This window comes from Coniosporium apollinis, assembly GCF_000281105.1.
Source record: "Coniosporium apollinis CBS 100218 chromosome Unknown supercont1.34, whole genome shotgun sequence".
NCBI lineage: Eukaryota > Fungi > Ascomycota > Dothideomycetes > Coniosporium > Coniosporium apollinis.
In genome coordinates this window covers 48,772-73,361 of record NW_006913296.1, presented here as the reverse complement: position 1 = coordinate 73,361, position 24,590 = coordinate 48,772, and the positions used below count along the sequence as shown (strand labels likewise).

At 54.6% G+C, this 24,590-nt stretch overlaps 6 protein-coding genes across 6 annotated transcripts; 1 reads left to right on the top strand and 5 right to left on the bottom strand.

Moving 5' to 3' along the window:
- Positions 1-346: 346 nt before the first annotated feature.
- W97_06652 (uncharacterized protein) lies at positions 347-5,893 on the top strand (the record flags this gene model as incomplete). Its single annotated transcript, XM_007784526.1, has 6 exons — positions 347-509; positions 566-889; positions 1,004-1,179; positions 1,227-3,984; positions 4,102-5,246; positions 5,300-5,893. The coding sequence occupies 6 exons, from the start codon at positions 347-349 to the stop codon at positions 5,891-5,893; spliced, it is 5,160 nt and encodes a 1,719-aa protein (XP_007782716.1).
- Positions 5,894-7,170: 1,277 nt separating this feature from the next.
- Positions 7,171-8,333, bottom strand: W97_06651 (uncharacterized protein; the record flags this gene model as incomplete). Its single annotated transcript, XM_007784525.1, has 3 exons — positions 7,171-7,296; positions 7,408-8,287; positions 8,311-8,333. 3 exons carry the CDS (start codon positions 8,331-8,333, stop codon positions 7,171-7,173), a joined length of 1,029 nt encoding a protein of 342 aa, XP_007782715.1.
- A 994-nt stretch (positions 8,334-9,327) lies between these two features.
- Positions 9,328-11,586, bottom strand: W97_06650 (uncharacterized protein; the record flags this gene model as incomplete). The annotated part of the gene is made up of 5 exons (XM_007784524.1): positions 9,328-10,307; positions 10,356-10,715; positions 10,810-11,011; positions 11,068-11,266; positions 11,330-11,586. 5 exons carry the CDS (start codon positions 11,584-11,586, stop codon positions 9,328-9,330), a joined length of 1,998 nt encoding a protein of 665 aa, XP_007782714.1.
- A 1,712-nt stretch (positions 11,587-13,298) lies between these two features.
- Positions 13,299-17,035, bottom strand: W97_06649 (uncharacterized protein; the record flags this gene model as incomplete). Its single annotated transcript, XM_007784523.1, has 8 exons — positions 13,299-13,906; positions 13,963-14,587; positions 14,641-14,874; positions 14,925-15,124; positions 15,176-15,722; positions 15,780-15,925; positions 15,976-16,710; positions 16,771-17,035. The coding sequence occupies 8 exons, from the start codon at positions 17,033-17,035 to the stop codon at positions 13,299-13,301; spliced, it is 3,360 nt and encodes a 1,119-aa protein (XP_007782713.1).
- A 1,097-nt stretch (positions 17,036-18,132) lies between these two features.
- On the bottom strand, positions 18,133-18,905 carry W97_06648 (DNA replication complex GINS protein PSF1; the record flags this gene model as incomplete). Its single annotated transcript, XM_007784522.1, has 3 exons — positions 18,133-18,226; positions 18,286-18,830; positions 18,879-18,905. The coding sequence occupies 3 exons, from the start codon at positions 18,903-18,905 to the stop codon at positions 18,133-18,135; spliced, it is 666 nt and encodes a 221-aa protein (XP_007782712.1).
- A 625-nt stretch (positions 18,906-19,530) lies between these two features.
- Positions 19,531-20,577, bottom strand: W97_06647 (uncharacterized protein; the record flags this gene model as incomplete). Its single annotated transcript, XM_007784521.1, has 1 exon — positions 19,531-20,577. One exon carries the CDS (start codon positions 20,575-20,577, stop codon positions 19,531-19,533), a length of 1,047 nt encoding a protein of 348 aa, XP_007782711.1.
- Positions 20,578-24,590: the final 4,013 nt, after the last annotated feature.

The following is a 24,590-nucleotide window of genomic DNA, read 5'->3' as shown; positions in this document are numbered from 1 at the left end:
GTGGTGCCGAAATCTCAGCCTCCCGATTAATCTTGCGCTTTCCGGCCAGCGCGTGGCTTCTGGTGACACAGACACACCGAGGAAGTAGAATCGATTCTGTCGAAGAAAAGAGCACGCAGCGACGACTCTGCGAGCCCGGGTCGACACAGAAATTGATTGCCGCACACGCATCGCGTCGCCCTCAATCTCGCGCACGGCCGTCCCTGCAGGAATAATTCGCGTCCAGCCGTTCAGGGTGCGTTTCCACTCGAACCATCAGACCACGGACTCGAACACCAATTCACTCCAGCCTACCGTCTCGCATTGAACGACACATTGCGGGACTGCTACGCTCGCACTGCCAGCGATGGCGACCTCTCCGCCAGCGTCGCCGGCGGGCGGAGTGCACCAGCGACCCATGAGCGCCATGATCCGGTCGAATCGCAGTTCCAGTCGCATGAGCGCAAGCAGCAAGCACGGTGGCGGAAGCAGAGCCTCCGACGAGGACACCAAGACCGCCGTCAAAGTCGGTATGAATTATCGCTGGACACCGCATGTTGGTGACCTTGGCTGAATCGTGCAACAGCAATCCGCGTCCGCCCTCCAATTCAACCTTCAGACCCGGGCTACGAGCTTATTCCGCAGCGGTTCCGTGGATCAACGTGTCACGTCACTACGCCTACTAGCTTAGCTGTCGAATCCGCCCAGGGCAAGAAGCTCTTCATCTTCGACCGGGTGTTTGGCGAAGACGTAGATCAGGAAAGCATATGGGGCTACTTGAACGAGAGCGTGAGCTCCTTCGTCCAGGGCTACAATGTCTCTATCCTCGCATACGGCCAGTCTGGCGCTGGGAAGTCGTACACAATGGGCACCACCGGCACAAAAGAGCAGAGTGATCCGTCGCTGATGGGTATGTAGCACCGCCTCTTGGTCAAACTCAACCTCTCCCGTGTGCTGCGCTACCAAGCGCTACCGCGAGTGTCGCCCGTCCAGGCTACTTGCGGCTAATCTGACACCGTCATAGGTGTCGTCCCACGTGCAGCGGCCGCCCTTTTCGAGAAGTTGACCGGGTCTTCAAGCGCCCGTCCTGGCTCCGGTGCCTGGACACCTTCGCGGTATTCCACACATGCTCTGCCAACGTTGCGGAGTTTAGCGAGCGCAGGAGATAGGAATTGGCAGTTGAAAGCAACATACGTTGAGGTTAGTCAAAATTTCTGTAGTCAAGTCGCCTGTTAACACCGTAGCAGATCTATAACGAGCAATTGCGTGACCTGCTAGTCCCAGAGAATGTACCGCAAAGCGAGCGCACTCAAGTTATGATTCGGGAAGACCCCAAGGGTAGAATCATCCTTACCGGACTACAGCAAGTCACAATCAATTCCATAGATGACCTCCTTGGCGCACTCAACTTTGGCTCCTCTATCCGCCAGACTGACGCGACGGCCATCAATGCGAAGTCCTCCCGTTCTCATGCAGTGTTCAGCTTGAACCTGATTCAGAAAAAGAACAAGACTCCAGCCACCCCAGTCCAAGAAAAGCGGTTTTCGGTGCCGATAGAGGCTACGTCTAGCTTAGAGAACTCAATAACGATTGACAGCAAGCTTCACTTTGTGGACCTTGCGGGCAGCGAGCGCATGAAGAATACGGGTGCCCAAGGCGACAGGGCGAAGGAAGGCATCTCGATCAACGCAGGCCTCGCAAGCTTAGGCAAGGTCATCGCGCAGCTATCCTCTCGGGCCGCCGGTTCGCACGTCTCTTATCGCGACTCGAGACTCACAAGATTGCTCCAAGATTCTCTTGGTGGCAACGCGATTACCTACATGGTAGCGTGCGTCAATCCCGCCGAATTCCACCTTAGTGAAACGCTGAATACCGTTCAATATGCCCAACGAGCTCGTGCCATTCAAAGCAAGCCACAGATCCAGCAAGTCTCGGATGACAGCGATAAGCAAGCGATGATAGACCGCCTACGCGCCGAGGTCTCATTCTTGAGAGACCAAATCAGGTTGTCTGAGAGGACTGAGCGTAGAAACAATGCACCTCAAGAGCGAGCGGAGCGGCAGCATGAGCGCGAAGCGGAGCTGCAGAATCAGTTACTTGACATTCAAGAGAACTACAATGCCCTCAGCAAACGTCATGCGAAGCTTATCTCCGAGATCACCAAAGCAGGAGACAACGAGGACAATTCCATGCTCAAGGACACTGTTGGTAACAGCGCGGTCGAGAGACTCAAACGGTCCAATTCTTTTGCCGAAGCTGTCGAGCAGGTTGTGCTTGAATACGAAAAGACCATCCAGAGCTTAGAGGCGTCTCTGTCAAATACGCGAGGTTCGTTGGCTAGTAGCGAGAGCACCCTCATGGAAAAGGAAACAAAGATTACCTACATGGAGACAGTGACTCAACAGCTTCAAGCACGGATCCAAAAAGCGATGGACCGAGAGGCGAATAATGAACAGTACCTGCACGATCTTGAATCTAGGATTGATGGCATCACGTCTGGGGAGGAGAAAAACTCAGCCATCATTCAGGAGCTGCGGAGAGAGCTAAGTCGCACGCGAGAGAATGAAACAAGCTGTGAAGAATATATATCAACTCTCGAGGAACGCTTGGCCGAGGCCGAACAAGATCACGAGTTGATGCAACGCGAGATTGATCGCCTTGAACACGTAGTCGAGCGACAACGAAGTATTGGCAAGCTAGATCATCTCCTTTACGAACTCGACCATGTCCGGCAGAACGATGTCATAACTGATGGTGAGCCACTGACCAACGGACATTCGCAAAAGGACAGCGACGATTTCCAATCTGTTGCAAGCTACACTCAGCCGAACGGCTATAGCGGAGTGGACAGTGAGGCTGGCGCGCAGAATCCGTCAAGCAACACACCGGAAGGGAGCAGAAGAGGCTCAGCAGCCGTTGATCTAGTTGCAGAACCTCGAGAGATGTCGCCACTCGCCACGCGTTCCAAGCAAGTCTTACCCAATCTGCCAAGGACGCCACCCATGAGCTCGGCTGAGCCTCCACACAGTCCGGCGCAGTCAAAGTTCGTGGCCGACAAACTCGAAACAGTCACTCAGGAACTCTTCGACCTTCGGATGGAGCATGAGACTGCTGTCAACGACTACGACGAGCTTGCAAGGAAGTATGAGATTGCGTTGAACACCTTGGCCGAGATGCAAGATGCTGTGGACGAAGCACGTCGTGGACCTGTACGAGTTGCTGGGTCGTCTTTTTTAGTGGACGCGGGGGTGAACGAACTCAAGGAGGATGGACAATCTTCATCCTCGCGTACCTTATCTTCGGAATTGTCCTCGCTTGGAGAGTCTACCAATACTCCGGAAGACTCGGTCATCATGGATACTTCTAATGCCGAGACGATGCTAGGCAACCCGGAAGAGCAAAATCTGCCGCAAAAGGAAGAGGCACTAGCTCAACAGATCCGGGCGTTGAAGAGAATGAACGCGGAGAAAGAGGAGAGCATGGTCGAGCTTTCAGAAAACTATGCGCAGTTGGAAGAGAGGCACCGTGACGCCCTCGAATATGTCGGGGAGCTGAAAGTGGAGATCCAGCGCGTGCAGCTAGCTCGCCCTGCTTCACCTACGGTCCACGTCATTCGACGCAAATCAAGCCAGAATATCACCGCGAATGACCGCGCGAACAGATCATGCGCAGCCTTGCGTACCATCGCAACCGAAGAGTTTGAAGGGCGGCCCGACGTCAGTCAGACCTTTGAGCTTAACGTGAATGCCGTGATGACGGAACTGCACATGCGCTCCGAGCGCGTACAGGCTCTTGAGGCTGAAGTGGCCGCCCAGCGAAAGGACATGGAAGCCAAGATGACGATCATCTCAGGCCTCACACGGGAGCGATCTAGCTTGAAGTCCTCGCCGATGGACATTTCTGTGGTTTCTGCGATGCGAGACCAGCTGCTTGAAAGCGAAAACCAAATTCGCGAGCTCCAGCGGTCCCATGCCGATCGAGAGCGCGAGCTTCAAGAGCAAGTTAGTAGCCTCAAGGTCTCTCTGGACAATCTTTCTTCCAAGACGCTATTCACGACAAGTCTTAGAGATTCGCCGCCCTCCTCTCCGATGCCTGGTTGTTTTCCAGAAACGCCTTTGCTAGACAGCACTGACTCGAAAGAGTTGGGATCCGGACCTACTTTGGACGAAGTCCATGACGAGGGGATTAGCCGCCTTCGGAGCGAGGTCGATGAATGGAAAGCGAAGCACTTTTCAAGTATGGAGTCGATGAAGGCCTCTGAGCGACAGCTTCTTACTACTATCCACGACTTAGAGGATTCATTGCGTGCGTCAGCTTCTTCGCTGTCTGGATCTCCCGAAGCCGTTGATCAACAAGTCAGAAGTCCGGAAGTCATCGTTACGAACACAGATGATGCAGAAACTAGTAACAATGAAACCACCACAGGCTTGAAGAGGGAGCTCACCGAATATAAGAAACTGGCTGCCGTCAGTGCATCGAAGTTGGCAGAGGTAGAACGGTCATATCACAACGTTCTGAATCAAGTGGAAAACGACGCAGAAGCTAAAAGGCTTACCGAGAATGAACTCCAAGCGCACCGCGACCTCATTGCGAACCTGGAGCGCCAGATCGAGGAACAAAAGGCTGCCGTTGCGTTGCACCAGCAAGGGTTGGACTCCCTCCGAGAATCGCACAAAAACGAAATCGAAGACCTCAGTGCTCGGTTGTCGGCGAGCAAGGCTGAATCGGAACAGCGGCTTGCTGCGCAGTTGAAAGAACAGGGAGATGCCACCGTTGCTGCCCAGGAATTGCTCGAGAGATATGAAGCGGAGATGTCCGATCTTCTTCGAAAAGTCTCTGCTGCGCTTGGCAAAGAAATTGACGCTACTACTATCCATGAGCATGTCTTGAATCTGTTGAAGGAACGAACTATTCTTGTTACGCAGTACAAAGAGGCAGCGGTAAACCTGAAGAAAGCCACGGAAGAACTCGACGCTGCCCAGTCAACTGCTGTTACGCTCAGAATCCAGCTTGGAGATCTTCAGATTAAGAGTCAGGCTACATCTAAAGAGCTCGATGCTATTCGTGAACGGGAGAAGAAAAGCTATCGCCTAGTCGAAGAGCTCGAGGAGCAACTCAACTCGAACTATGACCAGCACCATGCTGCTAGTAACAGATTGTCTGCTCTACAGTCCGAACGACAGGTGCAACTCGAGGAAGTATTGCAAGCGAAAGCGGAGGTTGAGAGAGAGCTTGAGGAGTCTCGGGCTAGGGTCTCGCAGCTGGAGGTAATCTTTAGCACTGAACTCCACAGAATTATATGTAGCTAACTCCGGCCTAGGTTCAATTGACAGAGGGCAGGCGAAGCTCGCGGACCTCTCAGCGAGAGTCCCTTGACCCACGAGACATAGGGGTTAACCGACGACATTCGGGTGACTCTAATCTCCGCAAGAGCGCATCGCATACAACTTTACCCTCTCCACCACCCGCTATACCTCTTCCACCTCTGCCAGGCGGCCCACCAAATGCCTCGAACACACAATCACCACCCAGCTCTCGCCACCAGAGCAAGGATCTCGCTCAAACGCAGCTGGTCGAGGAACAGGAGGCCCGCATCCGGACCATCGAAAAGCATCTCTTTGCCGAGAAGCAACTCACTGCAACACTTGAGGAAGCCTTGACTGATCTTGAATCGTCTAGCACCAAGACCAAGTCTGAGATCGAAGCTTGGCGAAAGCGGTGCGCAGGTCTCGAAGAAGAACTCAACGTTATGAAGAAGGAGCGCAATGTCACGCGATACTCGCTTCAGGCCGTGGAAGAGGAGCGGAACGCTCGACTACGCGTCGAGGCCGAGCGCGCTCACCTCGAGGCGCGTATGGCTGCTCTCAACCAGGCTACCAAGAAGAAGAAGAAGAGCGCTCTCATGTGTTTCTAAATACCCTCTCCTTTGTGTGGGAGTCGCGGCGGTGCTCGGCCCGGAGTTTTGCTTTTTAGCTACATACCCCTGTATTTTCTAGCCTTTTCCTTGCTGTCTATCGTTTGCGCTTGCTCTTCTTGCATCACCAGCTCAATACCCCTGTTCGACCCTGCTAGCGATGTCTTCACGCACACATGATCTCATGCACTCGCCGTCATTACCGGCGGCTGATCTCTATTGCCTCGGAGGAGTTCTTGAGACACTTGCAGAAAGGCGCTCCCCACCCTTTGTTTCTACAGCGTTTGCTACCGGTCCTTTCTTGCGTTTCGGTGTGCGCTGCATGGGCTTTAGAACATCATCTGGCAGGGGGGATCGAATCCAGGCGCTGGTAGGAGGCACCGAATAGCGAACAGAGCGTCGGTCAGTTCATGCTGTAGATAGCTGCCAGAAATCGCAACATCTTTCAACGCTGTTGTAACATTGTACTGTGTGCCTCACTAAGTCAACGTGAACCCATCACAATACTCTTAAACCCACTGGTTCTCTTCTCTCAGTAATGACCTGTGCCGATGTGAGATGTTCGGTCAAAGATTCATGCATGCAACCCTTACAGATAATATCTCAGAATCTCTCAGTCAGCGTCATGAGCCCAAGCCAACAAGTTGTTAAATAGCCGGACGACCCGCTGTGGGTTTGTCTATTTATCTCGTGCCGCTTGTCCGGGTCTATTAGGGGAGCTTGAAAAGTTGACGCAGGTGTTAACTATTACAGTTGCGATGATAATATGACCCGTCCAATGTTCGTCTAGTTGAAGCACCGCTTGGACGGCCAAGGGTTTCCGCAATTCATGTTTGATGTCTTTTATTGCTGAGCATGGACACTATTCTTGCTCCTAAGACATGGAATGATGCCGCTTAAAACTGTCCTAAGACAGAGGCTGAAGACCTTGGTGGTACGTGAGATCAACACCAAACGTTGCTGGACTCGTATGCGCAAGAGGACACAGTTCAGCAAAAGAAGCCTGACCCAAGCGTGACCATAGCGTGGTATTCTCTGAACATACAGACCTCCACTAAAGTACCCCGTAAATGCGGTCCTATCCATAATTACAACTACGTCATCCCAGATTTCACTACACAATCCCACGTCCTGGAGGGTATGCCGTTGGAGCCAATGGAGCCCAAAACGCCAATCCTCTCCAAAGTGCCATATCCTTGACCTTCGCCGCCCATGCAAGCCATGATACTAGTGCCAAGATGCGAAAATCCTACAAGCCCTCCTGCGATCGTCGACAGTTATGATGGTGGGAACACGAGAACATTCACGACGTGACCTTCGCGCCAGCCCTGAGCGGCCAAGCTTTCATTCTCCAGCAGGACCTTGCCGAGGTAGGCTATCTTGAGTTTCTGCAGCTCTGATATCTGTATGCACAAGTTAGCGCAAATGACCACAGGCCAATTTGTTGCTACGATAGGTGCGTTGTCGAAGCAAGGCTCAAGAGAACAACTGAGAGGAGGAACCAGGCCACTCACATCGACCGCCTCTCGTATCCTCCCCAACACCCCTCCAACCCTCTCCCCCTTCCCAACCTTAACCAACACATCCGTCCCCCTATCACTCAACCTCGCTCTGACCCTCACCACCTCCCCCGCCTCCACCTCCACCGCCCTCGCCTTCCCCTTCTCCCTGCCCCCCACCTCCTCCTCGCTCCCCCCACTCTTATCCTCCTCCACTACCTCCCCGCCCTCGTCCTCCTCCTCGACAACCTCCACCGGCACAACCACAACCCAGTCAGGCACCTCATACAACCCGCCCATCTCATCCCACACGCCCCCCCTCCACAGCTCCCCCGTCGGACACGTGCACCCGGCCGCATCCAGCACCCCCTGCGCGGACCCGATCTGTCCAGCCTGCAGCAGCTCAACCAGCATGCGCACGACGCCCCAGACCTCGGCGCGCCCGGAGACGCGCGTGTCGAAGAAGGCCTCGCGCTCGCGGGCCAGCCGTCTCCGCGTCCATCTCTCGCGGTGCGGGGTGTGGACGGCGAGGTTCGGGGGCGGGAGACGCAGCGGGGTGTTTGGTTTGTTGGAGGTGGTGAAGGGGCCGCGGTGCGAGGCGTGCGAGGGGCGCGGCGTCGAGGCGAAGGAGTGCGTGTGGTGGGATGGCGGCGACGAGGGGTGCGATGTTATGGCTGCGCGGGACGAGTCGACGGCTGTGGCGGGCGTGTGGGGGGAGGTCGCTGAGGTGTTGGGGTACGGGGAGTGGCGCGGGGTGGAGGTACAGCAGCCCTGCGAAGTCGAGCGGGTTAGTAGGCTGCGGAAAGCGTGTTGGGGATGCAGAATGCAGTCGGCGCCATCGTCGTGCCTGCCGGAGAAAGTGCGCTGAGGTGGTACAGCAGGCGCAGTTGGTGCGCTGCGAGAGTCGATGACATAGACTAGAGATCGGGCTGGCTTACCATGGTGTCGAGCTGCGGCCACTGCTGCTCTCCTCTCAAGGCCAAACTGAGCACGCAAGAGCTACTTCCAAACGAGCGACGGAGGCGCACTGGAGGGTTTGTGCGGAGAGCGCAAGAGCATAAGGATCTGGTGGTGAGGCAATCGAGCCCTGAAATAGCGATGGGCTGTTCGGCCATGCTTCTCCGCTTGATCGCCCGCTTCGGCGGCTGCACCCCGAGCCTGGGCCTTTTGGCTCAAGCTTCGCCAAACCTCCAAGCGCGGACAGCCAAGCCTGAGTTGCAAAACGCAGTGCTGGTCAAGTTTGCACACGCATCAAGGGCGGACAGGCTGGAATTGATTCGAGCCTGATTTGATCCCAACTTTGAGGCACGCGTCCTGTACGACTGTTCGTGTCCATGCTGGGAAGCGCCAGCACAAGTCTTCGGCTTTCACCACGCCAGCAGGCCGTCGCAATGCAAAATTGAGGCATGGTTCGACTGTGCCATCTAATCTTGGATCCAAATCATCACCAGTTCTACGAGTCATGAGAGCAGAACGAGCATATTTTGACTAGTTATTACGATAGTGGTGCCCTAATGGCCGCTTGTACAATACCTGATAAGGCAGTACGCAGGGTATCGAGGGGATATCTGGGTATTCGCGATAAACGACGATAATGAGAGACAACCAGAACAACAGACCGACCGGTGCGGCAGTGGTATCAATCTAGACAGTAAAGGAAAAACCAAGGGTTTGCAGTTCCCACAACCGTGACCTGGGTGATGGACATTAAGCGAAAGCGAACCCTTTAGAATTCAGCAGCATGGAGGCCATCTTGCTGGGGACGGTGGGCAATGGTGGTAAATCGCCGCCAGGCGTGAACTGGCCGAGGAGAGGTCGATACACAGACGAGTTTTGATGATTGGTGCCTCCTCATCATGTTCTGGGATGCCCTCCATGTCATCTTGCGGTTGCCGTATGTAAAGACCCCTCCAAGACCAGCAAACGTTTCCGAATTTATGCGGTGGCATGGACTGCAGGAGTGCTTTGGGGCGGCGTCTGGCCATTGTGAATGCCATTTCCACTAACATTGCCAAGGGATGTCTGGCCGGCTGGGGTGATCTCGTCTGTGCCGAGGGGACCATCAGTGCCGACATGAGCAGCGGTCTCTGATGTCGGGGCAGGGAGCACAGGCGCCTCGCTGCCTTCCTCAACCGTCGACGGAGGAGTGATATCCTTCTTCGTCTCTTTGTTGGACTTCATAGCCTTGCTGGGGTTGCGGAAAAGACCACCGAGCTTGGAGACGCCCGACTGCTTGTGCTCAGTCTCAACAGGCAACTCACCCTCAACATGGTTTTCTGGCTTCTTGTCCTTCTTGACGCTGCCGGTAAGGTTTCCAAAGAAGGAAGTGCGGCGCTTGTCCTTCGGCTCGGGCGTGGCAGTGGAATGAACAGTGGTGGCAGCGCCGTTGGCGGGAACGTCGGTGATCCTCTCTTCGGCCGCAGGCGAGACCATTGGGGCAGCAGCCGGAGTCTCTGTAGCCTTCTCGGTGGTTGGCATGGCAGGAGGAGCCTCGGTGGCTGGCGACTTGGCCTCCTTCTTGCCCAGGAACTTCCCAAAGAAGTTCTCCCTCTCCTTGTGGGGTGTGGTCGCCGCTGCCGAGGTCGCAGTCGTGGTCTCGGTCGGGGCACTGAGAGGAGCAGCCGAGGTGAGAGGCTCGCTGGTCTCCGTAGTGGGAGCGGTGGCTGATGTTTCGGTATCCTTGGGTGGAACCGTGGGAGCAACCTCGCTCTCCTTCTTCTCATGAACCGGGCTGCGAACCTTTTCAAAGAATGTCCCAAAGACGGATCCACGCTTGGTCGGCTTTGGAGCGGTTGTAGTGCTTTTCGGTTCGGTGGCCTCGGTGATGCCCTCGGTTGTAGTCGTGGCTACAGGAGCAGTCGCGGTAGTCGCCGAAGGCTCAATGGTGACTGCCGGAGCTTCCAGGACACGTTCGGCTGCCGTGTGTTAGAACACACGATTGCTTGTGCAGCGATGCTACTTACCAATGGCGTGGGCGTCAATAGGTGCAGTAGTTCCTGCGACGACCGGCGCATCTGTCCTTGTCGTATCCACGACAGCAGGCATGGCAGGCGCGTCCTCGTGCTTCTCCGCCTTCTTCACATCGTGCTCTTCCTTCTTGCCCATCAAGGAACCGAAGATGCTAGCACGCTTGCCACGAGAGACGGAGCGGCTCTTGCTCTTGGACTTCTTAGACTTCTTCGTGCCATTGACGTCCGAAGACGAGCTGCTGCTGGCGGATCCCCGGCGAGCGGGACCGTCGGTAGGCTTCAGAGCGTCGATGCTCTTCCTCGGGGTGGAGCTGGCGGCAGCATGGGACGCACCCGCTAGCGCGGCCGGCTTGCCTAGTTGCATGTGAGCTTTGACACGGGATGAAGCGAAGACGCAGGGTCGTGCAAGCGAAAGTTGCGCGAAAATTGCGCGACGCGTCAAACTTACCAAGCTGCGAGACGCTCTCCTTGTATCCTTCACTGCTCAGGATGCCGTCCTTGGAAGCCTTTGCCTCCTCCATGGTCTTCTCCATGGCGAGGAGCCAGCCATCACGCTCGATAATCGTCTTGGTTTCGAAAGTGTGCTTCTGCCCATGAATCCTGAAGGAGAAGCTTTCAAACCCTTCCTTTATGAGATCGGACGCGTCCGCCTGTTGTCCAGAAGTGTCAGCTCCGCTCGAGATAGGTGTGCAACAGTGTGCCCTACCAAGTTGAGAACACCAGCCGGGGTTGCCTTGTCAGTGGGATGCTTAGCAAAGTAAAGGAGGCCCTTGCCAGTCTGGCTTGACCATGCGGCAGTCGGGTGTGCGACCTCTGCCTTCTCGCCGCGGAGGTACGAGCTGAGGTTCTGTGCGGAGACCGCCTCGTCGCCGAGCCAGAAGTACTTCTTCGAGCCAAGGAAGCTGCTGCAATCGGTTGTCATTAGTGCACGCTCAACGGCAAACTCCGACCATCTTAGACCGACTCACTTGACAAGACCTGGTGCTTTATACTTCAGTGCACCCGAGTAGATGGGCTCCACAGTGTTCTTGGTTGCCTCGGTGGCAGCCGCCTCGCCCTGCAATGCCCCGGTATCGTTTGCGGCATCGGTGGAAGTTGCTCCGTCCACTGCCGGTGCAGTCGAGGTGCTGGATCCGCCGATTGTGGTCTCAGCAGGCTGAAGGGTGACTGGCTCAGAGACGGCAGGCGTCCCGGCGATGGTAGACTTTGGTGCTTCTGCAGACATGGTGTAGGACGAAGCTGAGAATACGAAGAATGCCCAACTGAATTTGTGCGGGGAAAGCGGCTCTTCCGGGTCTTTGAGAACAAAGATAAGGGTATCAGAAGTCAGGAAGCAGCGAGGGAGGCCGCAGTATTACAAACAATGGCTGGAGCAGGAGAAGCAATAGAATCTGATCTCTGCCTTCTCGTTGCAAGGATGCTCAAGCAATGAAGTCGAGCGAAGAAAAGGCTGTGAATACAGAAGTGGTGAGAGAAAAAGTCGGCGGAGAAGGGGCGCACGAGTTTTGTGCTGCGAGCACGGAAGGGGTGGTTTGAGTGTTTGGGGTGTTTGGGCTTGGCGCTAAGCTAATCTCGCTCCTCGGACGCACTGGACGCTTGATGCTCACGAGAGGTCGGGTGGCTGGCAGGTGTCACGTAAACTGTCAAAGGCTAAGGGTGCTCCAGGCGCGCTGTGCAAAGCTGCGTGTCACGGCGATTTATCTTCCTCATGAACTGACAGCACCAACTGAGAGCTGCCGAGATCCGCAAAGCTGTCGCAGTCGCATGACCCTCCATCCCTCCATCATCGCGACTTGGCCATATTCGACGACGATGCAGCCCGCTGCTGGAAGGGCCAAGGTTAGACGCCAGTGCCTCTGATAGGCCATCCGTTGGGTGTCACATGCTGTCAGCATCTGTCGCCGTCTCTATCCGCATGTTGCAAGGTTTCCTGCCACGCATGCCGTCTGCACTCTCTCGATTGTCGTCTCTTGTCCGTTTCGTGCGCACTCTCCAACGCAGCAGAGCCTCCTATCACTGACTTGACCAACGAGACAGTCGCCGCGCATAGAACGAGTGTCAATCTTTCGTTGGAGCTCACCTCGAAACTAGCACAACGATGCACAGGTTGGATCAAGCACCAATGGCTGTTTATCTCCTGAGGCGCTAAGCAAACCGACCACGTCGGCCGGCTCTGCGGGCGGTTTTAGTGTCTCCACTTTGCGGCGACTCACTGCATGGATCTCCGTTTGAGGGCAGGAGACCCTTGAGTCTTCGCGTGACGCGCTAGTCACCGAGTGGGAAAAGCGGCGACAAGCGCTCACTCCAGGGGACCCTCGTCCTGTGGTCTCCGTGAGATGAGGCCCGTTTTATTGAATATTAAAAGTGGGAAAAACGGGAAAGACTCCGGATTTCAGAGCCGCGCAGTGACCCTGTAACGCTCCTCAGGGTTGGCGTAGCTCGGAAATACTGCTTATATCTGCCAAATGGGTGTTCTGGACTTTCGTGTCTGCCCGGACCACATTAAGACTCGGAGCAATCAAGCTCTGACGACAAGTAGCAGCACCCCCAGCAGGGACTACGGTAACACCGACTGCTATCAGCCTGAAACCCCTTTGATTTGGGATATGCTATAGTCTCAGAGGACATGAAGTGTAATAAATGATAATCCACAATAAGGTGCGGGCTCTGACAGTTGTCAACAGCCTTCATAGGCCTGGCCCTAATAACTGGTTGGGCCTGCAGAGCATCCCGCAGTCAATATCAGCGGCGGCGTATCTAACAGGTAGCCGTATTACAAGTCTTGTAGACGCAACACGCCATGTAAAAGCCCATGCCCAGCCTTATCGTGTGATGGATCCAAATGACTCCTACAAATATCAGACACAGCGAAGGCGCTCGCGAAGAAGAAACCTATGCGGACCTTTTATGTACATGTATATACAGTGCTGCACCACATCAGCTCGCAGTAACAAGCACATAGGACGTGATGGCGCTCATCCTCTCGCTCGTCAGCTTCAGACTGATCCTCAGAAGCTCCGACGCGACATCCGGCTGCTTCTGCTCCAATTCCTTCCACTTCTCGCGCGTCAGGAGCCAAGCAACGCAGTCCGCCTCAGCCGCCACCGTGCCCGTTCTGTCGGTCTCGGAGAAGAACGGCAGCTCGCCACATGTGGTGCCAGGCATAATGGACTCGTAGTATGTCCCTTGCTCCAGCTGGTATTCAGCACGCAGTACGCCTTTCTCAAGCAGATAGAAGCCGTCCGGTTCGTCGCCGCGGGAGTAGAGCACCGTGCCCGCTGGAAACTCTTTTCTTTGAAAGAAAGGTGCTGCTCGGTGCCAGAAGTCTTCGTTTTTGTCCGTCAGATCCTGGAACGTTTGAAGCATGAGCAGTACTGGCTGCGCAAAGTTTTTCCACTTGGATGGAGAGATGATGTTATGCTCGTCAACGGTCGTGTTTCTGTGATCGGTAAGCGCAGTATTGGCGGCCTCATGAAGAAGGTGACGTCGGGGTGAATTGAATGAGCCTTCGGAAGGATGTGATGGCGCGCTCGGCCTCGGAACAGCTAGAGAACGTCAGCCAGCTGGAATAAGTGGGATTTGGACGAGAAAGAGTACCTACCCATAGATTTTGACTGCTCCGGCTGCGTGAGCGACTTCGTGCGCTGAATGAAAGCCGTCAAGAGCGCGTTTTCACAGTACTCCAGAGCCTTGTTCAGGTTCTCGAATACCTTCGGTGGTGGATTCTTCTGATCTGCAGCCTCTTCATCCAGAATCCCAGCTCTTGTCAACCCTTTGCCGACATCGTCGCTCAAAGTCACACCAGACAAGAGCATCTCGATCTTCCTACGACGAAGCAGACGCTGCATCGTCTTGAACGCCCCAGCAGCCGAGAAGTCCAAGCCATCGACGTGCGAGAGATCGATTATGAAATATCGGATAGGACATTTCTTGAACTCTTCGTCATCGATCAGAGCCCGGACTTTCGTCTCTACAGAAACGATCGAGCCGAAGAACAGGTACCCAGCTAGCTTGGCGACATAGATCTGCCGGCCGGCTTCGTGCAGATAGCGGCGCTGGACCAAATGCCGGCGTACGGTTGACTCGGCGACTCGCCCATCATAAGTTGCACGAATGGCCGGTGCTCGTGAGGTCTGAATGACGTATACAAGACAGGCAAGAACGATACCTGTAACGACGCCGACGACAAAGTCATACATGCCCATGATGAGCACTACCGCAACGATCTAACATCATCAGTGGTTAGCGCGGAGAAAGTTTTGCAGAGAGGGAATCCTACGGTGAAATACTCAAGCCATTGCAGAGTTCCGAATGTTGTCCATAGTGCCTCTTGAAGTAGATCTATACCCAGATAATATATGAGAGTCCCGACGACCAAGACTGGGATATATCCAATCATTCCTGGTCCGGCAAGCCATACAGCGAACGTGGCCATGGCTAGCTCGATACCCGCCCACCGACTGTTGCCACCGTTGTTGATGAAGAGAGCGCTGTTGGCATAAACTAGATAGTTCTGGAAACATTAGCACAACCCAAATACAGATCGGTGTTTAACAGACATACCTGAATACTGCCAGCAAATCCAGAAAGTGTGTTAGAGAAGCCATGCGCTATCAGCTCTCTGTTGATGTCAACATTGTCCTCTTCGGCTTGCAAGCCCAATGCTGGAACATTGATCGGGACGTGTATGATGCCGAAGAAGGACAACGCGAACATCGTGGGAATACATCTGACGATGGCGTTCCAGTCGGTCAGTCCAAAGTCTGGATGTCCGTCAGGTTAGTCGCAGGTTACGGGTGGAGCATGAAACTCACTGTAGTAGCTGTAGAAGCGGTAGAATGGAACTCCAGATGGGGGCTTCTCGAAAACCCAGCCTTTGGCCCGTAATAGCTCAAGGTTTAGACTCGGAACTACGGCAACAAAGAAATAGAAGACCGCAGTGATGAAGACGAAATACGCGGGCATAACGAACGGGTTCTTGAAGAAGCGCTGCAATGCGAACAAAACTATTGCGAGAACGAGTGGCAGCACCCATAGTGTGATAGTATCGGACCGGAGAAGCTCTCGAAGAGTAGCCATGTTATACTCAAGATTTCCGGGTAATCTCGCGGAAACCTCGATACCAGTAACGAAGAGAAAGAATCCAACACCGCCGATTGCGCCGAGCAGAATACTATGAGGGAAGAAGCTCACTAGACGCCCTAGCTTGAAGAACCCCAGTACAAAGAAAATGATGCCTGTTAACACGGAGCTCATGGCGTAAGACAAGATCACCGTAGCCATGATGGCCTTGGGATCGGCATCGCCCATTTGACCCATGATCAGGTAGGTCATTTTGTGGAAGAAAGGGACAACTTCGATCTGGCAGGTGTCAGGCGGATTGCAAGATTTAGGAGTCGTTGCAAAGATGAGACGTACCATTTCTGAGCCAACGCCGCCTGCAAATATGGATAGTCCGCAGGAGTAAGTAAGCTGAGATATGATGCAGCTGACGAAGAACATAGAGATACCGTCGGCTGCTGTCTGCGCAAATATCTGCTCCCCAAGTGGAAACAAAATCATTCCTAAATCAAAATGAATACAGACGCTATGGCGGCAGTAAGGCATTGCTTACCGTATGAGAGGGCATCCAGGATGTTCAACAATAAACCAAGGAACACAGCAGGGAGGGTTTTCACTTGTCCAAGGGCAGCCCTCTTGATAACTCTCTTGTCCCAGCTTTTAGGATTTTTTACGGTTGAAAGCGTTGCAGCTGCACGGCTCTTGACTCTTAACAGCGCTCGTTGAGACCCCACCCATCTGCTTTGTCCCTGTCCAGAACATTCATCCACCTCTCCAGTTGAGCCATATTGACGCTTCTTGTCCTGATCAGCTGGATGAGTTTTCGGGAGCAGTGCTGCGGTCTCGTCTGCTTCCAGAGCGCCATCTCCCACCACGACTTCCGGAACGTCCCTTCGACCACGAGCATGAACATTGTCCGGTTCTGTGCGTATTACGTTGTCCTCGCTTTCCTTGGGCGGCGAAGTGCGGATCAAATGCGAAATGAGAGACCCTCTGGGCATGTCTCGAGCCGCGGGTATAAAACTTTCCTCCTCGGGTGATACTGGTTCTGAAACCTCCTCTATAACATCATCACGTAGATAAGATTCCAAAGGTTGTCGCGGCTCGTTGGTGCTTCGGTCTGCCAGAGACGAATCTATGTGACTCGCCAAAGTCGCATCAGAACCTGGCGCTGCGTAGCGTCGAGGGACGGGGGTACCGGAACGGAAGGAATCCGAGTCTTCAAGTGCCATTGATGCCAGCTGCTGTGTTCTGTCGCGCACGCCATCCGAGGCGTAGTGTGCGCGATCTGAAAAATTCAAGCGTCAGTGCCTATCTTTCCCATCTTTGCGTTTGTGGGGAGGTGTACCGAGGGAGCCGTGGGAGGCATGGTGAAAAAACGATCTTGCTGGAGTCTTGCTGTACGACGTCGACAGGTTGGCACCCAGTGTGGAGGACCGTGGTCGAGTGGAACTGGGGTCGTTGTTCGCGTAGGATGTGCCAGCTTCGAGCTGGGAGAAGTCGGATTGGTCCACGGCGTCGTTGGTGAATGGGAGCTGCTGTTGCCGGTTCTGCTGCTGAGACGAGCTGGAGCTGGCGATCGCCTCAGATCTGTCGGGCGGGCTTCTTGACATCCTGAGGGCGCGATGCTCAAGCTATGCCGGGCGACGGTCGATTCGATAAAGGGACTAGGTATCCAATGGCGAGCTGGGATATTCCTGGGGTACTGCCAGGTGCTATGTCATCTTGGTCAGGAAGACATGTGACTAGAAGGATATTAAATGGTATTGGAGAACTATTTTGCTGTAACTAAGTCGCTATCATACATGGTGGAGGCGAAGGACCAGCAAGGTCCGATTATCGGTGGGGGTATGGGAAACGGCCCGGAAGCTGACCATCCATGGATGTGTCTGCGCTTGCATGAAGCGTGGAAAGAGTCCCACTGGTCCCGAGCGCAAAAAGGCTTGACCTGGATTGACCTGGATTGTCCGATGCTTGGATTCCCGTTGTCTGCCCAGGTGACGCCGTGAAAAAGTTTCGACGACGACGACGACGACGTCTGCAGGGTGACGCGAGATCAGTCTCAGCTCCCCCCTGGCATTGGGCAGTTCCAGAGGAATTCGACCCGAGGCCACGCAGTGATTTGCCTGAAGGGTGCAGGATCGCCTTAAAGCCTTTCCACCTTGAACTTTCCAACAACCTGTTCACGGAAAGTTTCCAAGACGATATCAGGTTTTTGGCCCGCCAATTCGATTTCTCCTAACTACTCTAGAGTGCCACGAGGAGTGCTAACCTCTGCAATCAGGTACTGACTCCCATCTTCAGCAGGTTGCACGAAAGATTTGCATTCTCAGGGCGCATCAGCATGCCGGCTCCCCCACAGCCCCTGTTTTGCTCCCATTCGCTTCGCTTCGCTTCTCGCGCAAAGTCCCTGGCATCTTCCAAGCCGTGTCCTGCCAGGAAACTTCACGCCTGCAGTTCTCCGACTGATGACCTCAGTGAAATAGATACAAATTAACGGTACTCGGGCCGCAGCCCTGCTCAGGAGGAGTCCACCAATGCCAGGAAGACTGAAGGAGCCAGCTGATCTCACGCATCTTGAACCGCTGTGAGATGCTTCAAGCCTCCGATTAGGTTTCTGCCGAGTGTCGCGTGCCGTCCACAGCACGCTTTGCGACGCCGCTTGACTCCAACCTTGCTTCTTAACTTCGTTCGTACCGCGTGGTCGGAATCAGCCGAGGCGTTGCAGATAGCCCTGTGCGATCAATCTTTCGACGTCTCCCTGCCGGACGTAGAATTGACTGTTTTTCGTCAAGTTGATAGCCCTACATGCACGTCAGCCTTCAAGCCCAGCTAATCACCAGAACCCGCATTAAGTACATACCCATATTCTGTCTGGATTTCCCCAGCATCTCTCAGCACCCTAACATCAATGAACAAGTCTCGCGGCGGCTCCAAGCTCCCCGTAAGGTCTATATCCGTCCACTGCCCCTTGTACGCAGCCAACAGGTCGCCATACTGCCTCACATATTCCTCCTCTTCAGGACTCAAGCTACTCTCGTTGCCCACATCCCCGCCCAACGCGCCCTCTACTCTCGGCCTGCCTGCCACACTTTGCTCCTGCTGCTGTTGCTGCTGCTGCCGCTCAAGCACATCCACGCCTGCCCAGCACATTTCCTCCAGCTTGTCGGCGCGGACACGGTGGTAGGCGAGCAGGCAGCGCTTGTTGCGGCGCATGCAGAGGTGGTTGACCAGCAGAGCGCAGGCGGTCGAGGGGTCCGCCGAGGGATTGAAGGAGCCTTGGAAGGGCTCGAGCAGCGCGGCGACATCTTTGTCGAGGTCGCGGACTTCGCGCGTCAAAGCGCGGACGATTTCAGTCTGGTAGGGTGGAAGGTGGGCGAGGGATTGGGTGCGTTTGGCGTGTTGGACCTGGATAATAAGCCGATTGTTCAGTTGGATGGGCGTAGGATTGCTTACCAGCTTGTTTCCAAGCTCGCCGTACATGTTCGCTGGAGTTGAAGCGGGCGCGTCGAGTATTGCTGCAGACCGCGTCTTTCACATGCGATGGCGTCAGGCGTCGGGCTTGATCCTTGTCTGCAGGGAGCTTTCCCGAGTCAGTTCTCAAGGACGGCGGATACTCTGCTCGCTCGAACCTCACCTGCACCATCAGCTTGACCATCACGTGTGCCACATGCTCTGCTGGTTTGCGATCCGTTGGTCAAACGTTTTACAGACAGATTTAGCTGCTCCGTCTATGGCGCGTGATTTCAGGGGCTTGGGGGGGAAAGCCAGCACACAAGGCGATTGTTACCCGAGTCTAGTTACGGAAGTGTTTGCTATCTACGCAGTTCGTGTCACCAACGGTGGAAGCAGGTTACTTCTACATGCAGCAAAGGCGCAAGACAAAGAGAACAGTGATGTGGCTCCAAGGGGATAGAATCAGAAGACGCCGCCCGAGCCCGAAAACCCCAATCCAAAAGCTGCTCTCCCGCTAGGTATCTTCGTCTAGGCGATCCGGAACCGATGGACTGAAAGCAGAACGGAACGCCCTCCAATGCATGGTATGGTCAACGAGCGACTCGACAATGATCTGCTATGCGCTCTCGACAGCCACATCCGCTCACAGTATTCACCCATCCAACTGGTCCAATTCCGAACCCTCCCCTAGGGGAGGACCAAGTGTAGGGTCGACCGGCCAGGCTCCAGAGCGATAATCGTACTCCCCGAGGCCGCCATTATCAAGCGGTACTCCATAGGAGCCGCCGAACTGCATTCCATCTACTTGCTCTCCAAAAGCGTTGCTGTCTAACGGAAGGAGCATTGGGTCGACGTGTTCCCCAAACTGCATCGGCGTGCCGTTGTGGGAGTACCCCTGAAGAAGATCGTGATGTTGTCCGCCAGGGAGGCCGATAAGAGACTGTCCACCAGGTGCAGTGTAGTGTTGCATACTCGGAGCCTCCATCGCGCGCATCCGGACGTCCTCCCAGCCCGGCGCTGAAGCGTTCTGATGGACGGTTGTCTGATAGTACTGGTTGTACATGTTTGCAGAGCCGATGGCGGCGGGTGGCGGTCTGCCTTCGTTGGTCGCCTCCCATGCTGACGGGTTCATTCCATCATTCTGCACGTATCCATACGGAGCGTAGTTAGACGGCACGGTGTTGTAGGCTGGGTATGGAAGCTCCTTTCCTTGCCGCTTGCTGGGCCTGTTCCTTCTGCTTCTATGGCCCGGTGGACCCCAGTCGGCGTCTGGATCATCGATGTCGCTCGATTCTTCCTCCTCCTCGTCTGACTCGGTTCCTTTTCGCTTCCTCGCTGAGCCGACCTTGCTTGGAGAAAATTTGTATGTAGGATGCGCGTTTTGGTGGTTGTTCCTCTCAATTCGCGCGTACTCGTTGTACATCTCGCGGATCTCTGGGGGCTCAAGCGGCCAGCTTTCGCCTGAGACGGACGATACAACCTGATGGTTGTTCTGAGAGCACCATTCCTTGGTTCGTTCCGCATAGGCCGATCGATACAGCATGAAGGAGTTCATCGGTCTGGTGACGTAGCCATTTCGTTTCTCAACCTCCTGCCTCCGCACTTCGGGAGATCGGTTGACCCACTCATTCATGTCTTTGAGCGGAATATGCGCCATGTCCTTCGTCAGCTCGCTGAGGGGTGCTTCGAGCTTCGGCATGTTAGACTTGTTCTTGGCAGCTTTAGATTTTTTTGGCTTTGGTGACTTGGATACCCGGGTCCGGCTGTTTGAGCGAGATAGATTTGGCACAGTTGAGCGGCCGCTTCTCGTCCTTTGTCCTTTTTCGCTATGGGCCGACTGGGGAGTCGGAGGATCCGTGTAGGTGTCGTGCCGCATGTACTGTAAATATGACTGGTCAGCATTGCAGCTCAGGGCATGACCGAGCAGGGGCCCGTGATGGCTTACAGGTAAGCCATGCATTGTTTGGCTATCGTAGTAGGCAGGTCCTGGGCCTCCTTGTCCTTCCTGCTTCCGAGTCAGCCTGGTCATAATGAGCGTAATCTTTTCTCCTTACGAATTGGATGCCCAAGCCAACCTCGGCGGGGTCATGTAGGTCTGGATACTGCATCTGTCCGGGCGAACCATAACCAGATGGCTGTCTGGCGTGCAGGTAGTCCTCCATTCCATGCTGGAAGCTAGCACTGGTGTTGTGTTGTACTAGGTGGTGAAGGCCGTATTCGAGTTCAGAGCTTCCTCGTGGAGTTGGCGGTTGTTGCTGGATCATTGTTTCTGCTATCAACATATCCACGTTACGGCGACGTGCTTCACGATCCGAGAGCGGGCGATTGCTGACAACAAAGTGCATGCAGGATCCGGTTTGTGCGGTAGACTCGTGCCAGAGATCGGATAGGGGTTTATCTTTTGGCGAACAGTAGCTCTTTGCACAAGGTTCTGGAAATTCTGTTAATCGGAGTGTTCCCTGGCTTTCGTGGAAATAATCTGACTGATCGATATCAGATGTACTCTTGTTCTTCCATTATCTGCAAGAGAAGGAGTTTGTGTAAGGTGTTCCACGCTTCATCGCATAATTACTAGAAACGGATCTCTGCGGACGTACCTCTCTTGCGGATACCCGTCGACAACGACGCTACGTCTGCGCGATGCAGCCGCAGAAATCTCCAAAGGACTCCTCAGACAAACTGTCGCAATAGCACGAGCGGCAAGCAAAACACACGCTGTCAGGAGAAGTACAGTGTTTCTGAGGCGCCGACGTCTTGACAATTTCTTTGTCGAGAAGCCGAACAGCAGCGAGCGAGCAGTAAGAAGCAATCGCCCCAGCGCTGTGGCAGCAATTCTTTGTCCAACAGTGTTGGGTACTCAGAGTAGGTTTTTGTACCGACAAGTGATCGTCGAGTTGACCGCACACGTAGAAGGGGAGAATCACACGGCTGAAGACGGACAACGTGATCCGGATTCGTAGTAGTCTGGATCGGTCACCACCTCTGGAACACTGCGGCTGTTTTGGGAAGAACAACCAGCTGGTGTCTCGCAAGTGCGAATCGTCAGGTCTTCTATAATGTGTCAACCTGCCCTCCTCTCCAGGTAGAGTGGAGTCTGCTAGAGCTCGATTCGGATCGAAAACGGCCATACGAGTCTGCTAGTTGAGGGAATCGAGCCTTTCCGCGCCACTCTTGGACGGTGTACCTGCCATACCGAAAGCAGACATGAAGTCCACGCCGAAGCTGCCACCGTCAGCCGATCGAAGGCAGCCTGCAAACGAATGTGTTTGTAGATCTCCGGTCCCACCAGTTCGTCGCGAAGCTCAGTGACCTGCAGCATTCAGATAGCCTGAATACCCAGCGGAGCGTCCTGCAGGAACCATGGATCGAGCCGCCGTTGCGTGAGTGGGCCGCAAGGAGGCGCCGTTGCACAAACGCCTCGAGGGTCACATTCCTCACGCCAGTGATCTTTTCCAGCTGCCCACCCAACCGTGCGGTTGGAGAGATTGGCTCTATCCACAGTTTCACGTTCGCAAAAGACGTGCAGACCGGGAAGCAAAATGTCTCGTGCAGAGTCAGATCTGGTGCATGCTTGATGGCCAGTGTTCAGATTACAGCGGCTACGTGCATGTCCTGGGCCCGTGGTCCCTTCGATGGCCCACGCAAAAAGACTCCGTGTCTTAAGACCAGTCTGCTGTGCTAGACTGTACATATCTGTTCGAAACTGTCGATGTGGGTTACTAGATCTTTAGATTCGGTAAGGCTAGATCGCAGGACGAGGTAAGTGTGAGCGCCGCTGTATGGCGAACGGCTGACACGCTAGCTTGCCCGTGTCTCTGATGTGATGTGCGTCAAGCCCTTCAAGCGCTGCTGATGCGGAGACCCCTGTTGGGCGACTGTTGTGCCGTCTGGGCGGCGCCAAACCTTGAGGCTGTATTGCATGAGGAGCCAGTCGACTTGCGCGCAGCTGATGGCGTATCGGTTGCTTCCGGACGGCCTCTGGGACGGTCCCCATTCGGAATGCCCGCTACGCCAGGAATGTGTGGTTTGTGTCACCATCGGCCGGTTTCAGGGAACTCCTGCCAACATTTGGTAGGCAGGATCACGCGATAGCGGGAGCAGCTGCATGTACGGTGTGCAAGCAACCGTTTTCTGGGTCGTAAGTTGGTTGGAGAGCTGCTACTGACAGGCAGTAAGGGGAGTATCAAGTGTAAATTCTGCTACAATATCAGTCGAAACACCTCTGATTTTTCAATCGTTACCCGACTGTATCCAAGATTATGACGAGTCTACGGGCGTCTGCATAGGGTTTTGGTTACCTCGAGTCCTTCGGGCTTAGGGCCCAGACTTACCCATCTGTTAGCACGATGTGGCTACCCCTCAACCTCAGATGATGAGATCTGGTCCACCCTGCAACTGCGTCGGCGTCCAAGGGGAGCTCCGCAAGCTAACAACGGCCTCAAGGCGCTGTGTAGATCTGGTTTGCGCGGGGACCTAAGCATTCCTGGAAGAATATCCGTTGTAGGTGAGTGTAAATGATATAATGCCATGCCCAGCGGGGTCGCCGAGCGAATAACGCTTTTTACACTGCATACGATCTATCACGCTCGCAGGAGGCCCATGGCCCTAGGGTCTAGTATGTCTTTGACACTTATAAGACTTCCTCTAGGCTTTGTCCGCCGCGCTGGGTCGAACCGCCAGGACCGGAGCACAGAGCGAACTGAGCCTTGGAGGCATGTTGGTCATCAAGTACTCCTCCGAAGTATCCATGGCGCCGGTATCGGAGGTATACTCGATTCTGTCGCAACTGGATAAACTCCTCTAAGACACGGAGTGTAGTGTATATCGGGACAACGAAGTGGAGCCTGCCAGTGCCGTTGGAACTCATCATCCGTAGCATTCTCCGGATCACCAGCTTGCTCTCGATCCAGGAGCGGCCCCTCGAAGCACGACGTCTTGGACATGCTGCCATTGACCGCAGCTGAACAGCCGTTTGTCTTCAGCACAAGCTGGCTCAGTGCTTCCGCAGATCTCCAACCGTACGACTAGTCCTCGGCGTCTACATAACAACGCTGACGCTTTCTGTGATAGGAGCTGCTGAGATGCGGCGAAGGCCTCCCGGAGGAATTGTCTAAATATGGACCTGGATGCTTTAATATGACGCGAGAAGCCAGAGGTTGGCAGACCAGTGACATCGAGCTGCAACTTACGCACTTCAGTGCACATGGATTCCTTCCGTAATGCATCTGATGCCCGTCGAACCCGAAGCTGTCTCCAAACCAGCAAAACGACGATGGCTCCGCGTACTTCTCAGTTTGCGCAGTCAAGCTCGACCGCCCTTACTCATGTACGTGGAGAGAGAATGACTAACGGAGTAGGCCATAGTATAAAAGGAACCCACGGGGGTGGTGACCTTCCTGTATATCCAGATGACAAAGTGGAAGGAGCGCACCAAAGACGGAAATGAGGTGGAAACAGGCTTGCTCATGAAATACTTAGCACTCTTGGGTGATGGCGAGTAGTTACTCTGGCAATATTCTATTGTTTCAACGGCGGTGCCCTGACTGCTCGTGGACCTGAACTGACCGAAGGACCCGCCATTCAGCTGGCGGCGACGAAACTTACGTACTGCTTGACCAGTCTCATTAAATTGCACGGTGCTGTGCGTTCCCGTACTGCAACCTCATCATTACTGCGCTTTATCGTAACTTCTCCGCCCAGGCGTGTTTGTTC